General features: G+C 36.7%; 2 protein-coding genes across 8 annotated transcripts; one reads left to right on the top strand and one right to left on the bottom strand.

Annotated features, from left to right (window-relative positions):
* The first annotated feature begins 527 nt into the window (after positions 1–527).
* Positions 528–9,834, top strand: LOC111402999. 7 transcript variants are annotated; one of them, XM_023031338.1, is made up of 4 exons: positions 970–988; positions 7,267–7,344; positions 8,144–8,196; positions 9,634–9,834. In XM_023031338.1, the coding sequence occupies exons 2-4, from the start codon at positions 7,305–7,307 to the stop codon at positions 9,769–9,771; spliced, it is 231 nt and encodes a 76-aa protein (XP_022887106.1). In that variant the 5' UTR covers positions 970–988; positions 7,267–7,304; the 3' UTR covers positions 9,772–9,834. The 7 variants fall into 7 exon arrangements, 2 of the variants coding, with proteins under 2 accessions (XP_022887107.1, XP_022887106.1); XR_002704388.1 differs by lacking the exon at positions 9,634–9,834 and having other exon boundaries at positions 528–988; positions 7,305–7,344; positions 8,144–8,655; XR_002704387.1 differs by lacking the exon at positions 9,634–9,834 and having other exon boundaries at positions 528–988; positions 8,144–8,655.
* On the bottom strand, positions 9,741–12,124 carry LOC111402998 (putative glycerol-3-phosphate transporter 1). The gene is made up of 3 exons (XM_023031337.1): positions 11,966–12,124; positions 10,704–11,728; positions 9,741–10,583 (listed from the first exon to the last, which is right to left on the bottom strand). Exons 2-3 carry the CDS (start codon positions 11,422–11,424, stop codon positions 10,063–10,065), a joined length of 1,242 nt encoding a protein of 413 aa, XP_022887105.1. The 5' UTR covers positions 11,425–11,728; positions 11,966–12,124; the 3' UTR covers positions 9,741–10,062.
* Positions 12,125–14,690: the final 2,566 nt, after the last annotated feature.

Below are 14,690 nucleotides of genomic sequence, written 5' to 3'. Positions count from 1 at the left end.
TTAAAATAACTAAATCTTTAATGAAAGTCACCTCCTACAAATAAGGATTATGTGTTTTAATCCGGTAAATTATAAAATGACATGCGACATTATATAAATAAAATTTGATGTACAAATAGCAAGATTCAACAAATAATACTAAAATTTATCCATATGGTAAACAACTAATCAAGTTAACCTAATAAATTCTAAATTTACCTTCCAATAGTTGACTAAGCTTAAATGTTGAAAGTTTATTTGTAAGAAAATATGTTAGTTTTAAAAGAATTTTTTTTCTTGTCAAAATTAGAAATAATAAACTATTTATTTCAAAATAAATATTTAGTTTATTTTATTTTTTGAAGGAAATATATTTTGCTATTAATATAAGTAAGTTATTTTGTTTTGTCCAAAAATGTAATTTTATTGTCACAAATAAAAATAATATGCTCAGACCTCAAAATAATTATAATAATAACATTATATGTTTAGTAGAAATCATTTGTAAATATAAATTTTTAGATAGATACGTAACGATCTAAAAGACTGAAACGCTAATTCGGACAAAGCCGACAATCTTTACGTGGCGTCGTGAACTCAAAAAGTAATTTTCCTTTCTTCACAATCGAGCACTCCAGTTCTGAAAGACCGCCGCCGCGCACGGGGGCAATCTGTCATTTCCTTCCAGAAGCTAAGGCGCCGGAAGCTCTGTTATCCTCTGACAATAACAAACTCGTATAAATTCCCAAATAAAAGAGAACCCTAACCTTTGATTATTTTTGTTCTTCACAAGAATATATATATATAGTGATGGGTATTATAAGGAGCAGTTTCTCGTTCATTTCTGGAACAGTATTTGGAATTTACATTGCCCAGAATTATAATGTTCCCAACATCAAGAAGGTTGTAAATGAGGCCCTTTTCTCTGCAAAAAAAGTGGAAGAAAAATACCGCAAGCCGAAGAAGCCTGGAGACGATGCCGTTTGATTATTACTCTCGACGATTTCAGGTGTTCCCTCACACAATTCCTCGTTCACTTTTTTAAGATTTTTCCTTGAAGAAATGACTTAGAACTTCTGTATTTTGATTGAATCTTGATTATTTTGTTTCTAATTTAATATACTCTTTGAAGGAAATTTATTTCAATGGCAAATGATTTTGAAGATCAAAATGGTTTGCCTTGTGTATGTTACTATGACTTGGCCTCTCGTGGAGCCGAATATTGTTCCATTGGTTCAATTTATTAGGTATTAAGATCTATTGACTTATATTTTTCGAGCTAACCTTTGTCATCATGAAAGCAAGTAACAATTAAGTGAGAGTTCCTTTCCCATGATTGGTTGAAGAATGGAAGTTAAATTGTCACGATATTCAACAAATGTGAAGAAAACGCTGAGAGTAAATTTAAAGCAAGAATGTTGATGATTATGACGCTTGAATTTTTTGTAGAAAATCATGGTCCAAGTGTAAATCAACTTTACTCAATACCAAGACTACGAAATTCTGTCTACCTAGAGGCTGCACAACATTCATCAATGACATCTCTTGGATCACTGCTGTATCAATGAAAATCAAGTATCTACTTAGTCAATGACTGTAAGTAGAACAAATTATCACTAAAGATAGAAAAGGAAAATCAACACCAGACTGGCTAGCAGAAAACTTTAGCTAAATTGAACCAGGATCTAACACGTGATGATCCCCAACAGGTATGACCAACACGTTTTATTTTATCCTTTTGATAAAGATTTAAACAGGAAGCAGAAGAAGATAAGGATTTAAACAGGAAGCAGAAGAAGAATATTAAGGAAGCTTGAATAGATATTTCACACCTTTTTATTGAACATGTCGAGGCTATTTATAGCCTTCAAAATGATAACAATAATGCAAAAATTAAGCTACGGATTTAGGAAAAATAATCAGCAAGACTTATCCACTTGGACTTATTCACTAACAACCTGAAACAAAATAACAAACTCAGAAACAAACTTGACTCCAGCACGTGACTTGACATTATTTGCTACTTGCATGGCTGCATGGCTTTATCAATCCCCCCCACTTAAAGATCCTTGTCCGCAAGGATAAAATTTGGATATCTCTTTGTAAAGCGCCTTTCATTTTCCCAGGTTGCATCTTCCCTTGGAGCCCCCTTCCATTTAATTAAAACCTCAGACTTTGGACGATAATTTCCTTTATGAATGAGTCGACCATCCAGGACAGCTTCAGGTTCGGGAAGAATAATAGAATCATCTGTTACTGGTGGAGGTTGTCTTGAAATTGGAGTGATTAACGGACCCAAATGCTTCCGTAACATGCTAACATGAAACACATCATGAGTTTGGGAGCCAGAAGGGAGAGCTAACCGATATGCCACTGTACCCACCTTCTCAATAATCTGATAAGGACCAAAAAAACGTGGGGCAAGCTTCATTGAAGCTCGAAATGCCACTGGCGTTTGACGATATGGCTAGAGCTTCAAATACACATAGTCACCTACTTCAAAGGAGACCTCTCGCCGATGTCGATCGGCTTGACACTTCATTCGATGTTGGGCTACTGAAAGATTGTGACGCAACTCACGCAGAATGACATCTCGATCACGTGGGTATTCATCAACTGCTTGGATGTGGGAAGTGCCAGGAATGTAAGTGAGTACACTTGGGGGTGGAATACCGTATACAGCTTCGAAGGGCGTCATTTTAGTGGAGGAGTGGATAGATGTGTTATAGCTAAACTCAGCCCAAGGAATCCATTCTAGCCATTTCCGTGGTCGATCGCCTGCAAAACATCATAAATATTGCTCCAAGGTACGGTTTACTACCTCCGTTTGGCCATCAGATTGAGGATGGTAGCTTTAGCTCATGCAAAGCTTGGTTCCTTGTAATTGGAATAATGCTTGCCAAAAGGAGCTGATAAACACCTTATCTCGATCACTGACAATGGATGTGGGAATGCCATGGAGACGAACTATATTGGCTACAAATGCTTTGGCAACAATGATTGCGGTAAATGGATGTTTCAAGGCTACAAAGTGGGCATACTTTGTTAAGCGATCAACGACTACCATGATGACAGTATGTCCATTTGATGGCGGTAATCCTTCAATAAAATCCATTGAGACATCAGTCCATATTTGAGCCGGAATTGGTAAGGGTTGTAATAGCCCAGCCGGCTTCATACAATCTGTTTTGTACTGTTGACAAATAGTGCATTGCTGTAGAAATTCCTTGACTGTCCTGCACATATTAGGCCACAAGAAGCTGAGTTTAATACGGGAGAGAGTCTTATGGAACCCAAAGTGTCCTCCCGTAGGCGTTGAGTGGCAATCGAAAATTATTTTCTGAATCAAGTTTGAAGTTGGGCTCAAGTAAACCTTGTCATTTTTAAACCACACTCCATCTCGTTAAACCAATTGGTGGACTGACTATGTTTGGCTTAGTTTTGTATAGAAGGGATCCTGTGACACCTCACTTTGTAATATTGACCACCAATCCGCACGTGGCATGGAAATGGATAGGAATTGAAATTCGACCACACGGGACAATGAATCAGCAGCTTGATTTTTGGGCCCCCGCTTATACTCAATTTCATAATCATATCCAAGGATCTTTGGAAGCCATCGAGTTTGTGCTGGGGTAGTGATCCGCTGCTCAAGTAAATATTTAAGACTTTTTTAGTCTGTGCGAACTGTAAACGGTTTTCCAAGAAGATATGGGCGCCATTTTTTAATAGATTTGACAATGGCTAACATTTCTTTCTCATAGGTAGACAGTAACAAAGCTGATCCTTTCAAAGCCTCGCTGAAGTAAGCTACTGGTCGATTTTGTTGAGATAAGATTGCTCCAATTCCAATCCCACTTGCATCACATTCAATCACAAACCGTTGGGAGAAATCGGGAATACGTAGAACTGGTGGCGATGTCAACGCTTTCTTCAACCTTTTAAAGGCTAACTCGGCTGCCTCATTCCATTTAAATCCTTCCTTGGATAAGAGTTGAGTTAATGGGGCAGCTATACATCCAAAATCTCATATAAATTTTCGATAATATCCTGCCAACCCGAGAAATCCACGTACTCCCTTGGTTGTGGTGGGTGTTGGCCATTCAAGGATAGCTTGTATTTTTGTTGGGTCCATAGCCACTCCATGCTCAGAAATAATGTGACCCAAATAGTTAACTTGGGTAACACCAAACTTGCACTTTGTCCTTTTAGCAAATAAATGGTTAGTTTCCAGAATGGTGAGAACTATATATAGATGTGAGAGGTGATCTTCCCATGTTTGTGAATACACTAGAATATCGTCAAAAAAAACCAAGATAAACTTCCGAAGATAGGGGCGGAAGAGGTCATTCATGAGGCTTTGGAAGGTGGAAGGTGCATTGGTGAGGCCAAATGGCATTACAAGGAACTCGTAGTGCCCTTCGTGTGTTCGAAAAGCTGTTTTCTGAATGTCTTCTTCTTGTACCCGAATTTGGTGATAGCCAGCTTTTAAATCTAACTTGGAGAAGAATTTGGCTCCATGGAGCTCATCAATAACCGGAATAGGGTATTTGTCCTTGATTGTTATATGGTTCAATGCTCGATAGTCTACACAAAATCGCCAATCACCATCTGCCTTCTTCACTAATAGAACCGGTGATGAGAATGGGCTATTACTTGGTCTTATCAATCCGGATTGCAGGAGCTCCCTCACCATCTTTTCAATTTCAGTTTCTTGGTAATAAGGATATCGATATGGCCTAACACTTACTGGCTCCGTGTTTGGCTGTAGGGGAATGCGATGATCATGTAATCGCTTTGGCGGTAGGTTAGTCGATGATTCAAATACTTTATGAAAAGTGGTTAAAAGCTGGGTTAGGTCAGGAGGGTAGGAGTTTAGCTGGGAGCTATCTACTGAGAGTAAGATTTGAAAGAGAAGTCCACTACCTTGTAGGCAACCAAATTCTTTTTCCGTTAAAACTTCGATGCTAGCCTGTTTTAGTCCTTGGAATGTGTGGGAAACTTCTCCAACTTTGAAGGTCATTGTTAGCTGCCTATAGTCTGTCTCGATTGGACCGAGAGTCTCCAGCCATTGTACTCCTGAAACCAATTTGCATGCGGCAACAAGGAGAACATAATAATCTGCAGTGATGGGTTTACCTTGGATGGTAATGGTGAGTGCTTGGCATTGTCCAGCACAATCTGTATTCACTCGATTGGCTACCATGACTTGGAATTTCTTATCGTGGATTACTGGTAACCCATACTTGTTGACTATAGATTGATTGATGAAGTTGTGGGTGCTACCACTGTCTATGAGTACAGTAACATTCTTGTTTTTCAGCTTGCCCAATACACGTAAATTTTGAGGATGGTTTGTCCCAGAAATTGCATGGAAAGAGATTTCGGGCATAACTTTTGGATCCTCAGGTTCATGTTCAGCAAGATCATCTCCATCAAAGCTTAGGTGAGGTAAATCTTCCATCATAAATAATTGCGAGCGTTCACACCGATGGCCTGGAACAAATTTCTCATCACAGTAGTAACATAACCCTTTGTCACGTCGCTCTCGTGCCTCTTGATTGGTGATACGTCGAAATGTGGTCGGAGTCATATTTGAGTTTGGGTTCCCACGCTGGCTAGGTGGAGGGCCAAGTATGCCGGCTGTTCGGTTGAGGCTCGTCTTGGGTGCCATTATGGCTGGTTGGGAACGAATTGGTTGGTTTGTTTTCTTCTGTAATTGATTTCGTTCTTCAATTAATCGGGCAACTCCTATTGCATCAGCCAAGGTGCTAGGTTGTTTGATTTTTACATCTATGCGAATATCGTCTCGAAGTCCCGCAATAAAACAACCAATAAGAAATGTTTCAGGCAGGCCATCAACTCGGTGGGAAAGCTTTTCGAAAGCTTCTTGATATTCAGCCACATTGGTAGTTTGTCTAAGCCGAGTTAAAGCCTCAGATGGATCCTCATAATCTGTGGGGCCAAAACGAAGAAGGACTGCCTTGGTAAACTCCGCCCAAGTGAGTGGTCCGTGGTGCCACTGTAAAGCAATGCCCTCTAGATGGAAAGAAGCCAACTGCACTTGTTGGTCGCAAGCAATGTTTTGAAACTTAAAGTATTGTTCCGCCTTGTAAACCCAGGCACTTAGATCCTCGCCATTGAACTTAGGAAAGAGCAGCTTGATATGCTGGTGATAATTGTCATTACGGGTTTTGGGCCGCACAGCATTTGGAGAGTGTGAAGTTTCACCTGGGTAAAATGGGTTAACATCAGCTGGACTAGTGTGTGTTGTGTTAGAGACCCTTAAAGCCTGTAACTCAGTTAATACAGTTCGTAGAGCCATATTGATTTGGTCGAAATTGGACTCATGTCGAGCCAAGGATTCATTCACCTCATTGTGAAATTCCGCATTGGTTTTGCCACGAGTGTCCATAATCAGAACCGGCTCTAATACCACTGATAAAGATTTAAACAGGAAGCAGAAAAAGATAAGGATTTAAACAGGAAGCAGAAGAAGAATATCAAGGAAGCTTGAATAGATTTTTCACACCTTTTTATTGAACATGTCGAGGCTATTTATAGCCTTCAAAATGATAACAATAATGCAAAAATTAAGCTACGGATTTAGGAAAAATAATCAGCAAGACTTATCCACTTGGACTTATTCACTAACAACCTGAAACAGAATAACAAACTCAGAAACAAACTTGACTCCGGCACGTGACTTGACATTATTTGCTACTTGCATGGCTGCATGGCTTTATCACCTTTTTCTCTTTCAGTGATGTGCTCACTCTCGTTCTTGAGAACAAAGCCTTCAATACTTTTCCATAAAGCATCAGCCGTTGTCTATTATACCTTTTTTTTTTTTTTTTTTAAGTCCTTTCAATGTAGGTAAATCGATTAGGAGTTTGTGGTTTCAAATACTGCTTATGTTTTTTTCATGTTTCGTGCTCAAGTAGTTGATTGTTGATCTTTATGAGATGCAAACTAAGTTACTAGTCTATATTTATTAACATATACTGCAATCAGTGGAGTTTGGTGGTTGACTCTTTTCCTATCGGAGAAGTGATGGGAAAATTTCCAGTTCGTTGCACCTGCATGTACTTTTACCTATTGCACAACAAAATTAAGAACTTATTTCTGTAGGAAAATTTTGTTCATTGTAAGCGAATTCATTTAACTTATTTACTGTGTTGATTCTTTACTCATGACGACTTAATTCTAGTCTGCCATCTGTGAGCTACAATCAGTTGAGGTTCAGATGCCCAAAGCTTATCCATTAACACGAGACCTTAATGCCAGATTATTCCATATCAAAACTATTCTTCTGTTTTTGGTAGATGCCTTTTAGCGCGAAAGATGAGATCAACAAAGAGAGAGGTAACTTTTTGCTCTGGAATTTTTTTTTTGCTTGTTCTTCTCAAATCTAAGATTCTGAGAAAGATATCAAAACAAACAAGAAAATTCCATGTTAGAGAAATATCAGGATCTGGACATTATATGGAAAACTAGATCTGGCTGAATCTTCAAGAACTGGACAAAAAATTAAGTGTGACGTGGCTTCTGCAAATGAGCTTGGCTCAATAGGGTCAAATGTAATTGAAACTAGAAAGTAGTAACTTTTTGGAACTTGAAATATTTGAAATCTATATAATATTCATCTTTCCAGTATAACAGATGATTCGGTGAATGGATAGAATCATTCCATTAGATTACACCAGCGATCGACTTTAATTTTAATGCATTCCTTCACCTCTATAGAACTATATCTTCCATCCAGCTATTGCATTATATTGCAAATAAACGTATGGTACTATGGAAATTCTTAGATGTGTGTCTTTGTTTTACAAGTATCTTCTTCTACATGGTTTCTCTTCTGTAGATTTTCCTAGGTTGATCAAAATGTTTTATTCTTTTTCGTTTTATATTTGTAATTTATTTACATCTTAGTTGATAATCTGTCTTGTTTATGATGAAATTGTTGTGCAGATTCTTTGTAATTCTTGTCTTTATCTTTGTTCTAGTTCTGCTTTTTTCGTCATGTCGATACAAGTGATTTAATCATTATACGGGATTCAGAAATACATTCGTATTTTATACTTACATTGTTAAATCTTAATTAGGTATATTGTTCATCCTTCTCTCTAATATTACTGATGATTTCTTACACAACTTTCAGGTCTTGTGGACATTTTGCGGCCAGAGGCTCCATCTTTTAGGACCCCAAAATTGGTGAGATTTTGCATCGACCTAAAGAGTCTCCCTTATACAAGAGTTGTAGGATTTTGGTAAATAAATTCGAAGAGAGAGGCATCAATCTTAATATTGCTACTTTTAGTTACTAAGAATGTAATTGCTTTATATCATTTTCAAGTCAACATTTAGAGATTGTTTCAGGTTGAAATGCTTGTAAATCAACCTAATTTAGGACTGATCTGCAGTGTGCACTTTCACAAGTATGCATACACGTGTTCACATTTGCTTGCATGTTTTACTTTGTACACACAAACCATAGGTGTAGGATTAGATAAGATAATTAAAAAACGATTGATATGTGCAAACGAGAAGTCTAGGATTAGATAAGAAAATTGGAAAATGATTGATGTTATTTCAATCTTGTGATGATAATAAAGAGTAAAGCTACTTAGTGTCACCTAGATTGGGTTTGGCCTAAGTAGCGTTATTGAAAAATGAATTGCATGTTTCTAATTCACTTTTTCAAAGCCTTAGCTGTATTTTCTCCAGAATTCTATTTTCTACAAACCGAATCTGTATTGCTGTTGCCCTGCCTTGGCTATGAGATTGTAATTAGGATTATGCTACTTGTACATAAAAATTGTACATAAAAGACTACATAAAATGATGTGGAGGGAAGAAAATTGGATGAAAAAGTTTATTGAATTTTAAATTGACAAATGATATAGTAACATGTGACATTATGTAATTCATTATATACATGCAGTAAAATCATTGTAAAAGTTCGGTGATGAGTTTAAATTTCTGTTATAATTAATTAGCCATTCAATTTTGTTGTTTTCTTTAGTAAGAAGAAAAAAGAAGCCCAAACGTTACAAAATGGGAGAACATGGTCTTTGAGCAATTGAGTGGATTACATTAGGAATGGTAAAACTCGTGCCTACTAATTTACAAAGGTATACACATCTTAAGATATAGAATTATGCTACTTGTACATGAAAATGATACATAAGGGATTATATAAAATGATGTGAAGGAATATATTGAATGAAAAATTGATTATGTTTTAAACTGACAGATGATATAGTGACATGTGATATTATTTAATTTATTATGTAAAGCTTGATGTACATTTAACAATGTCCTAATATATAAATACAAGAAGGTCAATTCGAAATGTAACAAAAAATGTGTGGAAATACTGTATTTTAGTTTTGCTAGCTGGAATCTATTAAAAATGGGTGGATTAACAAACTCTGAAATTATTAATGGAGTGGCCCCGCTTTCAACCATCACCTAGTTTGAGGGTAAAGCATAATGTTAAATAAATAAAATTTATTGATGGTGAGTATCTGAATGAGTACAAGTTGATGACCCTTAGAACCAGTTTAGCAGAATTTTTCTACTTTTGAAATTAAAAGGTTATTTTTGAATATATTTGAATAATATTCTGAAAGTATTTTGTTCGATTAGAAAAGTTTTTTGAGAAATATGATCCAAGCGGAAGCAAAAGATGTCCACGGGCTTGAAGGCATCAAAAGATCCAGTTCTGGGTTTTCAAGAATTGGAAGACACCTTTCTGCAGCTGTATTACTTAAAAATGTCCCATAAGCTTGTACTGTATATAACAAATGAGAAGGTTACGATCTAATGATAAGCATTTCTTGTGGCTTACCGCTTATGCGAACAAGAATGTAAACACGATGCGCTTTTATACAAAGTATAAAATTAAGAGAACGGCCAGTTCTTCTCTTTGTAATTTCAAATTGCGAAGAAGAAAGTAAGACGCCTTCCTATCGTCCATAACCTCTCAGGATATTAACTTGAGACGGGTTGTCACGCGGAAAAATGAATCTTAAGCCATTTTAGAGATATCATACTTCAAGTGTAGATGACCTTGACCTATCGGATGCGTGTGCTGATTGAAACTTTACAGTCACCTCGGCCACCACGAGTCTTGTTATAAGCAAGCCAGCTATTAGAGCTGATACCATCAGCATCGAGAAAACTGCAGTCCAGCTCGCTGAAATGTATCCTGTTAGCAGCGGACCTATGGCGGCCCCAATGGAACCCGTCCCATCTATAATGGCCGTGACCGTGGCTAGGGCCCTGGAATTCCCTCTTAAAGAGCTGTGTTCCCAGATCAGCTGAAACTGCAGTTGTGATGAGCGCATACGGTCCATTCACAAACATGCCTGTGATCAACATGAGGACGATATTGACAGTCATGGAAACGTGCCCATAGCTTCTGTAGAAAAAGAGGGCCGGGATAGCACAGTACATGAAACTTGCGGCTGTTATGGCCCGTGCACCTAACCGATCAGAAATGTGGCCGGCCAGGATCCCTCCAACTACACCTCCAACGTCAAACATTGTAGATAAAGACCCAGATTCTTCATTTGACACATACCTTCCCTCAATAGCTGCATTGTGAATACAGAAGAGAGTGAATTTAAAGCACATATGAATCGATAAATTTTGAATGAGAATAAAAAGAAACCTATTCTGATGAAAAGAGAGTTGAATTGAGTAAATTTTTGAACCTGTGTGGCTAATGTAGAAAGGAAGCCAGTAGAGGAACGTGTAAGCCACCAACTTAGCAAAGAAAAGGCAGAGAGCAAAAGGAGCAACGCCGGGAATTCTCCATGCTTCTAAAAATCCGACAGCTGACTCATCTTCGACCCCTGGCTTCAACAGAGGTTCTGCTACTTCTTCTCCTACTTTTTGGGGAGAGGGGAGATCATCGTAGTCTATATCAGCTCCAACGGATTCAGGACTTACTGGTAACAAAAGAAATACGGCTAGCCCGATAAAAGTTGTACCTAGACCGGGAACAACCATGGACCAACCCCATCCATACTTCAACAAAATAGAAGCAACCAGAGACCCTGTAATGTTCCCAATCGAGGTGTGAGCATTCCATATACCCATTATAAGTCCTCGCTTCTTCTTGCCGAACCAATTACCTACGACTGCAACCACAGAAGGCCAACCAGTCGATTGGAACAATCCGGCAAGCATTTGGACTATCAAGTAGTAATAAAAGATATGAAAGTTCGCCCAATATCCAACTCCAAATAGAGCAGTGAATACACCAGTTCCCACCATTCCTATAGTCAGAAATCGTCTAAGATCCATTCGATCACCCACGTGCCCAGAGAAGAACATTCCGATAGCATAAACAAAGAGGAACCCCACGTCAAGTTCACCGAGCAATGATGTACCATCGGAACCATTAAATGGTTCCCAACCCGCTCCAAGCATCCATGAATTTCTAGTGATCTCCAATGGCTTGTGTGCATATGCCCTTCTCCACGAGAAGGACGATTTCAAGTTCACATCCGGTGATTGGGGATCGAGTGCACTTTTCTCAATGCTAGTAGTTTTTCGTGTAGCGTGGTAAGCTGTGTACGCAGAAAAAGTTACTAATAGGACAATGGCTCGGGGGCTTGCTGATTTTTATTTCTTGGACTGGTTCTGCAATTGAACCCATCAAAATCTTCTTTTTGTGATTAGATTTTCTCGAAAAAAGAATTTAAAACCTCCTCCAATTACAAGAACTCGAAACCTGAAACCCAGAAAAATAATCGTAAAGGTGTGTTGAGCAACGTAGATGACTTGTACAAAATTCAGAAACAAGACAAAGACAAACATGTCAAAATCCATTTTCACAATCCAACCCCCGCCAATATTAAACAGAAGAGCATTATTTCTCGAATACTAAGGCGTAGAATATAATAAACTACGGACTAACTAAAGATGGATCCGAATCCAACAGTTTATCGATCCTTATTAAATAGATTACCTGAATAATTAAGAGTCAAATTATACTAGAAAATCTTGTTCTTGTCTTCCCTCAGAAACATTAGCAACTCATCCACATCCACTGCTTCAGATGTAATGTAATAAATGCATAAAACTGAAAAAGAAAAAATTGTCATATTTGAAGAAGAAGAAGATTATGGTTTTGTTAGATTTACCAAATACTAAACTTTGAACCTAAAAATTGTTACTTGGATTGTTCAGAGCTTCATAGCTCGTAAGAAATAATATTATGTATATATATTGCAGATTTTCACCAAAAAAATAAAAATAAAAAAATGCCCGCAAATTCACGTTTTAAAGCTTTTTCCAGAGAGCATCACGAAATTGTTTCATATTAGCGATTCTAATTATGTCAGAATAACTGAAAATTCAGAATAAATTAAGAAATGTAAAATAGATTTTAGCCATATAAACATGGATTAAGTTAAAAAAAAAATAACAGACTTTTTGATCGTCGGAGTTCGAGGAAGTCGGGAGATTTTTATAAATGGCCTGCTACTATTCATTTTTGGTAAAATGTCTATAATATCCTTAATGAAATGACTTATCATATTTTGCACAAGATATCCTTAATTTATTGGGATAGTTCCAAAATTCTTCTATTTCTCTCATTTCGGATTTTAATATATAGTTTCATCCTTTGATCTAATAAATTAGCATAATCTGTAATATAATTGTCATGTAATTTACTAAGATTATCATATTCCTTAGATGAAACATCCATAGTTTCTAATTGGGCAAAAATATTTCTTATTTTTTCTAATAGTTTTTCTAACAGATTATCTAATCCTTTAATTGTATAACCTGGCATTCAGATAATTCCTTGCAAACTTTATGAATAATAATAACATGTTAGATAAGTTTTTTGCAAACATGAAAAGTAATAATCCCTACGATTCTTTCAAGATATTAGAAGAATTCTTTCTAAATTTAACAAAGACAATAATTTTACCTTACTTTTGATCTTAAATCTGTATTCTTAGAACCGAGTGACCTTCAGGCTCTGAATCTGCAAACTGCTCCCTCAAACGGCCTCTTGCCTTAATGGGAATTCTGCTACTTCAGCTTCTTGCCCTCACTGTATCTTTTCTTAAAATTAAGAATAAAGATTCTTAAGTAAAGAAAATTCTCTCTTTGTTAAAGTAAGAAAGAAACTATCTTCTTCAATTTATCAAGAATCTATGGGATAGGAGGTTTAGAAACTCATATTTTTCTGATATCAAAAGATTGAAATTTTATTTCTATAATGATTTATACAAGGTTTCTATTCTATACAAGGGGTTTCCAGAAAAACTGATTTTGAAGAAAGCTTAAGGAAAGAAAATGGTTTTCAATTCGAGATGTTCCATTCTTTCCCAAAGACCTCTATTTATACATGACTCAAACTTACTATTATTGATCTATTACATCATTGCATACATCAGAATTTTGAAAAAAGGCTCACATGCCTCTCTATTCTTTTCCTCCTGGGGTCTACATTTTCACATGCATTCTTTGCCTTTTCATCTTTGGCTCCATATGCAGCTGGCTAGATGCTTTTCTATTATTGCTTTTCCGTCTTTGGCTTCATATGCAGCTGGCTAGATGCTTTTCTATTATTGCTTTTCCATCTTTGGCTTCATATGCAGCTGGCTAGATGCTTTGGTAGTGGTAGGTCCTTTTTCCTCCATCAATCTTTCAATTTTGTCTACATGTGGGGCACTCCCTCAATCTGCATGATTCTTGGATTGTTGTTGGACTTCCACTAATTTGATGGGTATCAAATTTCTGGATATATTCTTTCAAGATGGTAGATTTTTCTTTTCCATTATTTGTAAGGAGTGTCCATCCTTCATATTGGCACAAGCATCTGAATTTTTTATCATATAAGTTCTTTGCAATGTTGTAAAGAACTTTCATCCCCAAAACTCTCCGAGATTTAATCCATGATTTATTGATTTTAGGTAATGGTTTATTATTTTGGCCAACTTCAATCTGGAAATCTCGGCCAACATATCCAATTGTAATAATATGTTCAGCAGGATAGTATATCCTTCCATCAATTTCGGGACTTATTGAATAAAATTTGATATAAATCGATCTTCCTTGGGCAAATTTTGAAACTTCTGCCCTGAATATATCATCAAATTTTTCAATTTCTTTTAAATCTTTTCCTGGATAGATCAAATCCAGAAATCCATAATCTGCTGCCATCTTGACCATGAAAGGGTCTGCATCTTGGGTAATTATTAATCTAGGATAAACATGATCTCCTGATACAATAAAATAAGATTCATTTTCTTCCAATTCATAGACAATCTTGGCAAATGATCTATATTCTTCTTCTTTTGATGATAAAGGGGTATCATCATATTCATCAGTTTTGATTCTTATAACTCTTGTATGTTCATCACCATTTTTTATAGTCACCTTCCGGGGACTTGCTATATCTCGTTTGATATTGATGGGTCCACTGCTGCTTCCTGACTGTGTACCTGTTTGTATTTTTGAGATTGTATCAATTGGCATTTCCTGTTTGGTATCTAATGACTCGAATTGTGAAGTAATATCAACAATTCTGTCATTCAATTCTTTGGTATATTTGGAATGAGAATTAAAGATTTCCACCAACAACTTGACATTTTGTTGGATAGTTTCTGCCATTTCCTCTAACTGCTCAATTCCAATTTTCATATCTTCAGATTCTTCCATGAGGAATTTCATTC

This window comes from Olea europaea, chromosome 11 (assembly GCF_002742605.1).
Source record: "Olea europaea var. sylvestris chromosome 11, O_europaea_v1, whole genome shotgun sequence".
Taxonomy (NCBI): Eukaryota; Viridiplantae; Streptophyta; class Magnoliopsida; order Lamiales; family Oleaceae; genus Olea; species Olea europaea.
Note: the sequence above shows the minus strand (reverse complement) of the source record. Positions and strands in the feature narration are given on the sequence as shown.

Bases quoted from the DNA above. Each gene is read 5' to 3' on its own strand.
- LOC111402998 (XM_023031337.1), bottom strand. From the start codon at position 11,424: ATGCTTGGAGCGGGTTGGGAACCATTTAATGGTTCCGATGGTACATCA. The intron at 10,584-10,703 runs GTTCAAAAATTT...TTCACAATGCAG, and splicing joins TTTCTACATTAGCCACACAG to CTATTGAGGGAAGGTATGTG.
- LOC111402999 (XM_023031338.1), top strand. From the start codon at position 7,305: ATGCCTTTTAGCGCGAAAGATGAGATCAACAAAGAGAGAG. The intron at 7,345-8,143 runs GTAACTTTTTGC...CACAACTTTCAG, and splicing joins TGAGATCAACAAAGAGAGAG to GTCTTGTGGACATTTTGCGG. The intron at 8,197-9,633 runs GTGAGATTTTGC...TTGTTCGATTAG, and splicing joins CTTTTAGGACCCCAAAATTG to AAAAGTTTTTTGAGAAATAT.